Here is a 13,221-nt window from a genome sequence, read left to right as displayed (position 1 = left end):
CTGCCAGTCTGAAAAAAATTCAACTAAACAACTAAGTTTCATCTGAAAGCTGACTGATAAAAAGCAGTCTTCTGAGCTGCCAAATAAAAAAAAAAACCCACAACCCTCAACACACCATTTGCTCCATCAATGCCTGAAATTGAACTGACAACTGAAACTGTGAACAGAACTTCGCAGGGCAACTGACCACACCTTTTCTCTGCTTCCCTTGTGTATTTGTGCTGATTCACCTATAAAAGACGCAGCAAGAAATCAAGTGCATTACTTTTGCCAATAAGAGGTGATCACTTAACTCTAATAACTTCAGGTAAATACAACCGGAAGGAATGTTTTAAAAAGTCAACCATTAAAAATGAGAAATACTGACTAGAAGTACCATCTGACTTTGAATCTACACATCACTTTGTGGAATACTACTACAAGTGCTTCCATTTACAATCAAATACAAAATTTCCAAGTTATTTGTCGCTTTCTGTCCATCTACTTCCCCCAGACCTCATATGGTGGAAGTAAATTTCGTTTATAAATGGTGTCTTTCTCCAGGGACTATAATGCTTTAAAAACTACCAGCAGCCTTTGGGACACAGTCCAATCGATCCATTCAATTTTCTGCCCTAAGACAATGTCAATCTTTTTGTCAAAGCACTATTTCCAATGACAGAAATACCACCTCTACCTTTTTTGCATTCAAGTATCACTAGAACAGCTTTTCCTGCACTTCAGTTTAGCCTTATTACTTCTTACCCACTGACAAGACAAAAAACTTCTCCCCATTTTCCAACACCACCTACATACTAGAAAAGTGTTCCTATAGTCCTTTCTTCAGCCTCACTAGTCTTTCCTCCCCCTTCATCACACCTATTTGCTAGACAATCAATGATATGGACTCCCTTAGACCCCCAGTAGTCAGCAATTTGCTTAAAGTCAGTTGTATAGAACTGAACATAACCCAGCCAAGTGGACGAGTACAGAGGAAGAGGATACAACACTGTCCGTGACACACAACGTGCAAACTGCTCATACATTCAATGTTGTTTGCACATGTCACAAGAGCATCTTGATGCTGAATCATAAAAACTTAAGGTTCACTCTAAAACCCACATCTTTCCCTCTGTTTTCCCAGGCAGCTGCTCCCCATTCTGTATTTGACTACAGTAAACTGCAAAAAGTACCAGTGCCTCATACTTTGCCTGCATCCTACTTTTTTTTCAGTCCCTTTTGCACTTAGTGAAGATCCTTTTGATGTATCGTTACTTTCAAGCACACCTGTAACCCTTCCCAGCTTAGTGTTACCATCCAGAAATTTACTGAAGCAGCCTGCACTGGATCAGGTTATTAATTTTGAAAACTCCCGATTTACAGACTTACACTTCATTCCTTACAAATAATACTACATTAATAGCCCAACTGCAAGTCAATTAAATCAATTACATTAAGTAATAAGTACTGGCATCCACGTAATATAAAAGTATAAATATGAACTGATTTCAGCATTTGCTACCTTAAAATCCAAACTTACAGATCTAAATAAAAAAAGGCTTGTTTTGGTGTTATACAAGAGAAGACTTTTTTTTTTTTAACAACACTGTAGCATGTACTAAGTTACACTCAGGAAGAAATAGAATAAATCATCTATGTATCTGATATTTCAAACATGGAACTATCAATGTGGTTTAAAAAATTTAAAACCACCCACTTCTCCCAACCACTGCTACCTTACTACTTACAAGTGATCTTCAAATCTACACCGTAGAAGAAAAAGCAGTATACCCGTATTTCCCGAAGAGCGAGACCGTTGTTCCTCCCACAGGAACTGCTTTACCAGGTCCATATACATCCCAGATGGTCAGAGCCACTTGTGCATTGCGAGGCAAGTCTGGATACTTCACAGGCAGCTTCAGCCATTCATTCCAGCTGCAGAGAAACACTTTTTGTTAGTCAAAAAGCTTTAGAATTCAAGTTATCTGTATTAGTTTATACAACACAGATACTCCTTAGAATATGAATTTCTAAGGGCCTATGGACTATTTTCCTCTGCACTTTACCCATTCACATACTTGTCTTGAGCATGATTAAAAGGCTAGAGACCAAACGAAAAATACTCTAGCTAGATGACAAAGTACCAAAGATCAGCCTGTCCAGTAAACATTACAAAAGTGTGCCAGTTCAGGCCCCAGAAGTTATTTAAGTAATAAGCCGAGCCCAAACACAGAAGTAACAATTTTATTACTTACTCATTACACAAAAAGGTTGGTTTTGCGATATCAGAGCAATATTTAATAACCACACAGAGACTTGAAGAAACACAACTTATTGGAAGAAGATATAGAAAACAAATCTTTTTGACACAAATAAAAACCCCATAGATTTATTTATATAACTCGATGCCCCGGTGACTAAGAGGAATGAGAAATAAAAGGCAGTCACTTACTTCCATCTAGTGCTAAAAGCTTTGTAGGAAGTTCTGACTGGAAGAGCAAGAGGCTTCCCTTCTGCGAACACCTGACAAGTTACATACAAGTCAGAGCAAGTTTCTTGATAGAGTCCTGAGAACTTCAGCATTGGATCTTCTAAGAGAGCTTTGTAACTCTTCTGTTCTCTTTTCCCTTCCAGACTTCCTCTACATGGGGATGGAAAAAAGAAAAGGGGAAAAAAAAAAGGGGGGGGGGAGGGAACAAAAAACCCCAAGATTTATTTTGTCCACAGTAAAAATCCTTTCTATTTCTATAGCTTATATTTAGATCGCCCAGTACTGAGGCTGTCCTCACTTTGCAGTGCTAGCCCGCAGTGAAATCCAAATATCAGGGAAGAACACAGGATGCGAAGTGATGAACAAATACAGAATTTATTACTATATTGATTTAGAGGTGGGGGGAAGCAGGGAAGAACTACTTGCTTGTCTTTTCAACGGAGATAACTTTTAGTACAACCTGTAGATTCCCAGGCAGCATCAAATGAGGTACCCTAAGCAGGGCAACAGTGAGATGACATACGCTGACAATATTAAAGAACTAAAACAAACATCAGATAACATGTGCTCAAAATACTATTTGGGAGGGAAAAAAAAGACATTATAAGAAAAGCCTTGGTTTTAAGATGTATGAAATATGAAATGTGTGGCTTGCTTTGGATGCCAGTTGTCTCTCAAATCAACAACAAATCAAAGCTCTACTAAGCAGACTGTTCAAATTAAACTTGTTTAAAGCCCTGCAACAGTTTGCAGAATGCTAGTGTTAGAGTAAATTGATGGAATTTCTCAGGTCTCAGCGACACCACCATGAAAACAATCGTTCATATGAAATATCTGACTGTGGATGCATATGTGAAAACAAAAAAGGTATTGTGGTGGTGATGGGAAAAATCTTCCAGCAAACAAAAATCCATCAGCACACAAAACCACTTTAGAGTAGATGAACAACTTTCTGGCAAGAAAGTAGCATAGCACATTCCAGGATGACATACACTCCCACGCACAAAAAAATCCTAGTTGTATTTTTGTTTGACAGAATAAATTAGCAAAGAGGGCACATGCATCTGGCATACGACCCCTGAACAGAGCTTCCCCAAGTCTTCCAAAAAAGTGCGATATACCTTAACGCCGTAACACCAGGTGTACTACACTTCAGAGCCAGCCACGTCCCTCCTACACAAACGTAAACATCCCAGTGCTGTGATGCAGAAAAATCCCAAACTCAAATATTAAAAAAATTTTAAAAATGAACAAGCAAATACATCAGCATGTGATAATGCCAGCTTCAACCAGGGTGCTCGCATATACCCAGTTAGGAACATACTTACATGCTGCAGCACCTGGATCTCCCTACAACAAAGACCCCGATTAAGAGGAACTCGCTTTCAAAGCAGCATGCAAACAAGTAGGAAAAAGAATGTCGCCAGTTTATCTCCTTCCCCTAACTCCGAGGAGCGCGCTGTGACACCAGCAGGTGGAAGGTTCTCTCAGACATCAGCCCTGAACCGACCATCACTCTTTGCCTTTAAAGCATCGTCCTGCACGGCGGGACCCAAGGCCACGAACGTCTGTATCGCGTTTAGAGCGAAGCTTACAACCCCGGCCCTGCTGCCGCCGCGGCCCCCCTGACCGTCCCCTCCCCTCCCCACGGGACGGCTCGGCGGCGGGGGTCGCTGATAGGGACAGGGAGCCCCCCGGGAAACAAGCGGCGGCGGCACCCAGGAGCTGCCGGTGGTGGCGAGGGGAGACAGAGACAGCACCGCCGCGTACCCGGACTCCCGCGGGGAAACCGGGCTTCGGGACCCGGCGCAGCTCCGGTGAGCGGGCAAGCGGCCCAGCCTCCCCCAAACCCTCAGGGGCCGGGCCGCTTCCCACACAGCCCCGGCCGTCGGCGGCGGAGCAGGGGGACGCTGCAAATCCCGGCCCCCCCTCACTTACATCTTCAGCTGCACGTTGATGTCTAAGTCGCAGCTATAAACATAATAAAGCTTCTCGGTCTCGCCCATGGCTGCCGCCAGTCCTCCTCCGCCGCCTCAGCGGCACCCGACCCCTCCACCACAGCACCCCGCAGCCATCAGCGCCCGCCGCCTGTGCGCCGCCTCGCTCTGAGCATGCGCCGCCGCCGCCATCTTGCTTAAGGGAGGAAGGAGCGCTGGAATGGCCCCTTCCTAAGATGGCCGCCAGCCTCAGTCAGCAGGGTGGGCGGCCACAAGATGGTTGCGCCCACGTCTGTCTCTCAGCACTATGGCTGCCGCCGCCTGTACGGCACGCAAGATGGCGGCTTCCATGAGAGGCATGGCAACATGGCCGCCGACCCAGACCGGTGCGAGAAACGTGGCTGTCCCGCCTGAGGGCAGAGGGAGCTGCCACCAGACTGATGTGCTTGCCGTTTTCGAGGTTCTGACTCCTGCTCTGTTTTCTGGCGGGAGGCCTGGCAGCACCTGGATTTCTCAACGTCTCTCTCCTCCGGGTGTGACTCTTCATGCTGGAGCCAAATTCTTTGCCTCTGAAACTCTTCTGTGCCCTGGCAGTCAGGTGCTGCTTCTGTGAGGCACTCAGAGTGTATGCTTCATCTTTGTGCAGGGGCAGTCGCACACCAGGTAATTTTAGAGTCAATCATTCTGCGCTTATGTTACTTAGGCCTCTGAAGGAGGCTGAGCAGAAATGGCGGTTGCCTTCTGCCACCGTGCAGCAAATGCTGTGCGGGACCTGGACATTACAGGTTAGTCACTGAATTCATCGTGGTGATTTTGTCACGAGTCTCGCCATGCTTACTTTGGGAGTGGTTTTTGCTCATTTGTTAGGTTTTTCCTGAAGCCTCAGCTGTCAGCAGCAGTAGGTGATCAGTGATGATCTAACGGAAAATAAAATTGTGTGTTTAAATATAGAATGACTCTACATCTGACACAGGCAAGAAAATCACCCACATCGTACATATTGTAAATAATTGTATGATTTTAAACAAACCTCACGGTCAGTAAGTATTGCACGCACTTCTAAGTGACAAAAATATACACATCATTACTATCCTATGCTTACTCTGTCTATGTAGGCACAGTAGCCAGGGCTGACTAAAGAGGAGGTTTGTGTTTTATGATCCACCACAGCCACTAAACTTCTCAGAGCTGCTGAACACAGCAGTAAAGAAGCACCGGTTTGGTGTAGCTTGCTGTACGTACAGCAGCCCTAGTCCTGAGGAAGCATCAAGACGGAGATGCTCTCTCCCAGCATGCGCTGCTTATATTAAAAAAAAAAAAAAAAAAAAAAAAGATAATTGTAGTTTGGAACTAGCATGTGCCTCTCCATTTCCACAGCAAGAACTGTTAACAGGTGGATGTGCAAGGACATGTCATCAGCTAGTCCTCTGCTCTTGCAGGTCAGCAGCAATGGGGGGAAGAGCTGGAAGCAGGGGAAGAACCCTTCTTTAAGGAAAGAAGGACTATTTCAGATCAACATTTTTTTTTCCCCTTCAGTGCTGTGACCAGGAGGTCTCTTCTTCCTTTTTTATCTAAAACAATCAGGAAATTAGAGAAGGCTGTGACCTAGAACTATGTATCGCTAAAATGAAGCCTTTGCTTTCCAGCACTGCCAAGCTGGCATGTGTCATGAGTGCAAAATGTAATTTAAATATAATTAATTTAACAAATTCCTTTGCACATATGATGTTAAAATGACTTAAAAAAAAATATTATCACTTATCCAGCTTTTCCCGTCTGAATTGGTCACTTTTTTGATCACATTTATAGTTTCTACAGCTCTGGCAGCTGCCATTCATTTATTGCCTACTTTGTAATTTTTGATGGCTTCTGTTTGTTAGTTTTCAGACCAGTTTTTTCATAAAATTGCTGCTTTCCACCATGAAGATAAACGAATGAATTGCTTTTCTTGGTTGTGGAGAAAAAGTAAAACGTTAAACTGCAAAAATTTAAAAGACAAATATATCCTACAATTCTAAAGCCAAGTAATGTGTATCTCTGTGTGTACACAAGTGGGAAGTATATTTGTATGTGTGTACCTGTTTTGGTGGTTTTTTTTTGTCTCAGGAAGAATTGGATCCTTTTTCAATTAATGGAATAAGTAGTATCAGTTAAATAATCTCACCATCAGTTTCACCATTAGGGATGTTTTCAGGTCACTATTCAAGTCTTGTTTATTTATCAGAAAAAAAAATCTAAGGGAAAAAAATGGCAGAAGACCTCTGAAGTTGTCATTAAAGAAAGTTTTTTATATGGTATATTTCCCAACTGTCTCAGATTCCAGTGTCTAAATAAGTAAGTTAGGTCTGTGGGAGGCAAAAGAGGAGAAAAACGCTTAGGAAAGACATTTTTTTACAATACAACTGTAGAAAGATGCGATTTCAATCAAAAGTATCGCTTTGTACTACGTTCTCATGTTAATGACCTTACATTTGTAAGTTCTCAAATACTCCCATAGAGGCAGATAGAAAGTATTTTTCACCTTGAAGGAACCTAAAGTACTTCAAAAACGCAGTGATGAGCATACCATGCATGTCTGGGAATCATTGCCTACACTGCTGGCACAGATCTTGCTGGAGGTGACAGATGTCTAAGGGCGTGCAGTGTCTGTGACGTGGCACACTGCTACGGTGGAGGTAGCACACTAAAGCTGAACAGGGCCATTTGGTACGGAGCTAGATGAGGGCATCAACCCATTTACTCTCTGCTGCCACTTCTGTGGATCCTTCAGGGCACTCGGCATTCATGGCAGCATCTATGCTGCTAAAAACAGCCACCATAGGCCATTGCCCCTGAATCAAGTAGAACGTGTGACTCTCATCTACCCTGTCTTGACTTGGGCCCTGCGGATGGGTCCATCTGTATCCCAACTGCAATAATACTTGGTCCCTCTCTTCTCTAAGGTTCAGTGACCACTCCTGTGGCCAAAAGACACGATTATTTCTGTGTGTGTTTTCCAGCTCAAAGTGCCTGATGTAACATAAGGGTTGTTTGGCGGCCTGCAGGGAGGTTTTTGTAGCCTGACGTGACATCTAGGGCATGGCATGAAGGCTCATTGTGGTGGTTGAGTGTTTCTGGCCTGAAGTAGGGCAGGATTATTCCAAGTGCTGGGTGTCAAACAAGGCACATCTGTTCTCTCTGATCTGCAGCACACCCATAAGCAAACTGTCCTGGCAACTCGGGTTTCTTGTTTGAGGACACTGATAAGTATATTCCAGAAGGGAGCCCAGGAGTGAAGTAGCACACACACTGTACAGGCAACTGCTTATATGTGGTAGCAGGAACAAGTTCTGGAAGTGAAACAGCGTGTTAAGATAGCTGGTGCTCCAAGTGTGTTGTGAAGCTCTGACCTCAGTTGTGCCAACAGAGAGAAGGCATCTGTTCCTTCTAGACTTGCAGTGAGACTGAGAGGGACCTGAAGGACTAATAGGCCTTAATGGTCACCAACGTCCCCTGCTTATGGCCCAGGACCCCATTTCGGGGAGTTCCATGTCCCAGCAACGCCACAGATATCAGTCAGCTGCTCCACCACAGCCCTGCTGGCCCAGCCATGGGCCCCACTGAGCCAACTCCCACTCTTGGGCTAATGTCCCGTCCCCATCGAGGTGCCTGATGCCCAGGGGTGGAGCTGCCCTGGCTGTCGCCTAGTCTGCCTGGCTGCCTGGTTGAGGCAGTGGGACAGGCCCTGGCTTTCTGCCACAGCACATCCCAGCCACATGTTCCTGTAGTGCCCTAACATTTACCTGAGTGTTTGATCTTGAAACAGCAATTTAACTCGACACTTACAAAATTTCTGAAGAAAGATACACAAGCAGAAACGTATTTTTTCTCCTCAAGACTGAAAGTAACTGGCTAGCTACAAGTAGATTTAGTTACTTACTGATATTATGCCATTCATGTCATTGGAAAACCTATAGCAAGCATGAGATTGACACTCTTCATTGCTTTGCTCATGCATTAAAATCTCCCCCATCCCTTTTCTGTTTTTCAGTCTGATAGTTTGTCAGGTCCCAGAAGCCTGATGAGGTGAAGCATCGAGAAAACAGTGGGAGCAATAGAGAGCTCTGCCGCTGACACGATTCTCTTTGGAGGGAATGGAGCTATTTTTCTTGTTTTGAAGCCAAAGTATCACTTGCAGTTCATATTCGATTGATAGCCAGAGAGAAATATGTAACCTCTCAGTCCTACTGAGAAATATATACCGTCTTCCAGAGGACGACATTGCTTCCTCGTACACCATCTATTTTCTGTTAGTGGGACTACCACAATAAGCAAGAGAACTGAGCTGTGCAGATGTTCAGCCAGCTCCTACATTCTTGGTAAAGTCTTTCAGCAAAGTTGCTGAAAGTCTAGGGGACATCTGTCTGCTAGAAACTGGACTGAGACAACTAAAAACTATACATAACCCTTAGTACAGCTGTCAGATGGTAATGACTTTCAGCCAGTAATGAACTGGAACAAAACTGAATTGGCAACTGCCTTTTTCCCCTCTAGTAATATCCCAAGAAAGACTTTACATGCTAGATGTACAGCAGAGAGAGTTTCTGCTGTTCGGATACCACAATGACAGGCAGGATTTCAGCATGGAGATGTTGTTAACACAGTGGTTATTGTATTTCTTTTAAAAATGGATAAGAATGGGGTATAAGAAAAGAACACACCTTTCCTTTCCTCAGATATATATATTACATTTATTTATAGGTGCATTAAAAGGTGATTGATTCATATACTGCAGATAATGAATAATTTGATGTATCCATACAGAGCAATAATCATCTGTAAAAAAAAAAACCTGTTAATTTGGAGTTAAATTCAAACTTAATAGTATGATTTGGGTCCAAAAAGTGACCCTTCTCACTGTTCGAACCTTGGAACAAAGCTGTCCCTGTAACGTGCTCAGAAAACATTCAAATCTAGGCCATATGGAGCAGGGAGCAAGTGTCCAAAATCTAACAGTGAGTGTTTGGCCAGGAGCATATACCCCTATAGAGAGCTGAGAGTCTCACAAGGGTGGCCCTGTGGATTCTCATCCGGATAACACAAAGCCCTGTGTAAAGCAATATTTAAGAGCTCAGAGCACCAATAACTTGGGTTTATGGAATGATTTTTTACCTAGCAAGGTTCGCTTTCCAGCTGATTTTGTATTTGTCCATAACTAACTTAACTCTTGTACTAACTTATACGTAACTAACTTAACTCTTAACCCATAATTCTAAATTTAGATTAGAGTTCTCTGAGGAAGAAGTCATCTACCCTTCTGCATTTCTACTGTGCTTTGCTATTATTGTAGGATTTAGCTCCTAAACATTACACTAAGAAGTACAGTATTTTCTGTCTAGTGTGTGCCAGCCTTTTTTCTCATCAAGTAACAAACTTTCCAAGTTCTTGTTTCCCCAGCCTTCTGCCCAAGAACAACAGCATCATTCTTTGTCCTCAAAGACACCCAGGACTTACAGGCATCTCTTCACACATTTATTCCCATCCATTACTGTCACCCACTCTTTCAGTCTGTCTCAGCGAGTTCCACTTTACAAGCAAGAAGGGTTTCATCTCCACTAAGATCATAAGAAAGTTGTCCTAAAACACTCCTGGCTAGCAACCATCTTCTCTTTTTTTTTGTCACATTTATAAGAGCCTGTTTTCTCTGAGCCTCTGGTGCTGCATTTCTGCTATTTTAAGGAGCAAGATCCTCACAGTCTCACCTTGCTCCGGGGACAGGTATCATAGCAGTCGGTAAGCCCCTCCCTCAGTTGCTGTTGACAGAGATATGGTGGAGAAGGCGGCCATTCTTGTTGGCCATACAACTTGGATTGCTCCAGGGAATAGATAGACATGAGCAAGAGCATTATTAAATGCATTCTTGATAATATTAAAGGATTTGTTGTAGTCCATTAAAATGAGGTATGATTTTACCTTTTTGTGCTCAGTACCCTCAGGTTTCATCATATCAGCTGAAGATGAAAGCACTGGGATTCTTGCAACGTTTAATTTCCATTGAAATGGCAACAAAGCTGTGGACTCCCCTTTTGTTATAGAATCAGCCTCTGCAATAACCCTCTTTGGAGGAGTCCCTGAACTCATTCATCTCTATATAACTTAAACTCAATACAGTTGCACTATGGAAGAGTTTGCCCCATTAACTTTAGTTTTCTAATGCTGTTTAGTCAATAAGCCATGTAATTCCCAAAACAAAGAAGGGGAAGGAATAATAACAGTAGGAAACATGAAATATCAACACAGCCTGTTCAGAAGGGAGGGGGGTGGGGCGGGAAAGCTAAAGTGAAACAGAAGTACTGAGTCAGGTCATCAGCTAGAGAAAATCAGTGTAACTCCAGTGAAATCAATTAAATGATATTGGATTACACCAGATGAAGATCTGGTATGTAATTTTCAGTTTCTCACAGTTCCTCCTCCCCCTCCCCCCATTGTAAAATTTGTTTTAAAAAAACTCAGTCTGCCAGATTTTGCAAGTTCAGTAGTCTATTAACTGAGTAAGTAAAGATATAATGAAAGCAATAAGTGCTGAAACATCACACATGCAGTACATATCTCTAGCCAGTCCAATTTTATGCCTAAGGAGACTGGCAGAGTTCCTGCTGCGATTCAAATCTTATGTCAAATTTATAAACTTGTTTTCACCATTCTCCTCTCCTATCCCCGTGCCCCATCAATCAGAGCTTATACCTGCACAAAAGGCTGATCCATCATTAAGGAGGCAGGTTGCAGCCAAATGTAAATTTGCACTTTAAAAAAAAAAAGGAATAATGCTCATGCTGTAGGGCAGGGTCACCCTCTGACCCTAGGCAATCTGCCTCTCAATCTGCAGAACACAGGCTAAAATAATGTGTCCTCCGAACAAGCAGTAAACTTTTCTGCTTCTGCCTTTTTGATGATTCTTGGAGTTGCTGTGTCTGCCGGCTGACACTCTGTCTTTTAAAATATGAAAATCTCCTCCATATGTATTGAGCTCGGTTTTCTACTTAGCATTTCAAGAGCCCTAAGGACCTTCAGGGGAAAAAAAAAAAAACATATTCTGAATTTTCAATTTTGATGACAATTTGCTTTCCCTACAGGATGTGCAGAAACACCTTGAAAAACTTAGCTGCGCTAAAGGAAATGTTCCTTGCCATGGGAATGAGGGCACATCACTTTCAACTAACTTAGGGAAGCATGTTTGGCTCTTTTATAAGAGTGGGTCATGTTTCCACCTGCAACCCATGCTTCTCCAAAGCAGCTGAACATCTCTTTTAGGTTGTTCCAAATCAGAAGCAACAGTAATAGCAACTTAAAAACAGAAAACAAAAACAAACCGCAAACATAAGTTTTGACCATGAGTGTAAAGACGAAGTTTAGTCCGTCTGTCCATCCATCAATCCATCCATCCATCCATCCATCCATCCATCCATCCATCCATCCATCCACTTACAGAGGAGTTCATTTTTGTAGCACCCAAATCCAAATAAGGCTTCAGGCTATAAAAAAAAAGATTTTTAATTTCTGTAAAATTATGTTGTTATGTTTGGATACATAATTTTACCTTGCGTAGACTAGCTTCACCTTGCTTTAGAGTCCAGGGGAGGAGACAGTAACATTTAAGAGCAGTATAATCACACTTACCTTCAATAATTTTGTGAGGCTGGGATGTACCACTGTTTGCAATGCCATTTTTCTCAAAAAATTGTAGAAAGAACCTAGATGACCTGCTTGTATTAAACACTGCTTTTATAAGCTAATATTAACTGAATCCCACTCCTAATGTGAGATTTGTGTTTTCTCTGTAACCCCCAGATCACTAAAGGGCACATTGCAAGTGTCAGTTCTCTAAGCATCAGACACATCCAAATTGTTCAGAGTGTACTGGGTTTTGTTGGTTCCATGCCACAGATGGGAGGTGCTGAGGTACAGCGAATATAAAATTTGGTGTTTTCTTCTCCAGCTGAGGTTAGTGACGAAACCGTAATTTACCCTAAAGGGCTCAGGAACAAGTTGTACGGGCTGACTGCTCAGAAAACCCAAGGTTACAGAATTCCAGATGAAATCACTGGATTTAAGTATTCTGGATGCTCAGTATTCAGCCTTCATTAGCTTCTGACAGATGAACCACGAGCTGAGTTAGGAACGGAGGAGATAAGCCTTGATTTCTGGGCTTGTTTTCCAGCCATTAGACAGCACTTATCTTTAATGTGAAACTCCTAGTTTTAGAGATTGGACCGATGACAATTGTTTGGTTTGTTTTTTTTTGATATTACCAGTATCTCTGAGTTCTACATGGCCTAGACAAAACTGCACAAATTCTAACATCATTTAGTATTTCTGCTGCTAATCCTGGTTTAGCCTTGACACAGACAAATCTGGTATTAAGCAAAGGAAGATGTTGCACGGTAAGTGCTGCCTCTCTTCCTTTCAGGGGACTCAGAAATTCACACCACAGCAGTTGTTTAGAATATGCAATTTATACTGCAGACTATTTAAATGTTTTAAAATGGAAGGGTTCATTACAAATGCCTGTGCTAACCTTTTATCCGGGGTGAGATGCAAATACAGCAGTGACTGATAAAGACAGACATATAAATGAATATGGATGTTTGCATAAACTGTGTTTCTCTGCTGTTGTGGAACAAATTCTGCTCTTAGTTCCATTTAAGCATCTGCTATTGATCTCAGTGTAGTTATGAGTATGCAGCTGAGGCCAGGATAAATCCATCCATCCACCTATCGACTGATCACATTTTTTATTATGGATCCCAGCAGGCCTTGATCTCAAGGGCAGGCTTT

General features: G+C 42.6%; 1 protein-coding gene across 1 annotated transcript in view; it reads right to left on the bottom strand.

The window, feature by feature from the left end:
- The window catches only part of PIK3C3 (phosphatidylinositol 3-kinase catalytic subunit type 3), an 81,891-nt gene extending 77,415 nt beyond the window's left edge, over positions 1–4,476 (bottom strand). Inside the window, exons 1-3 of the mRNA XM_086479092.1 lie at positions 4,409–4,476; positions 2,432–2,620; positions 1,771–1,914 (exon numbers count right to left, since the gene is read on the bottom strand). Of these exons, the coding sequence (XP_086335218.1) occupies positions 1,771–1,914; positions 2,432–2,620; positions 4,409–4,476 (401 nt within the window). The remainder of the gene's footprint in view (positions 1–1,770; positions 1,915–2,431; positions 2,621–4,408) is intronic.
- Between the last annotated feature and the right edge of the window lie 8,745 nt (positions 4,477–13,221).

This window comes from Leptosomus discolor, chromosome Z (assembly GCF_034619465.1).
Source record: "Leptosomus discolor isolate bLepDis1 chromosome Z, bLepDis1.hap2, whole genome shotgun sequence".
NCBI lineage: Eukaryota > Metazoa > Chordata > Aves > Leptosomiformes > Leptosomidae > Leptosomus > Leptosomus discolor.
The sequence above is the reverse complement of the archived record's forward strand: the minus strand, read 5'-3'. Positions and strand labels throughout refer to the sequence as shown.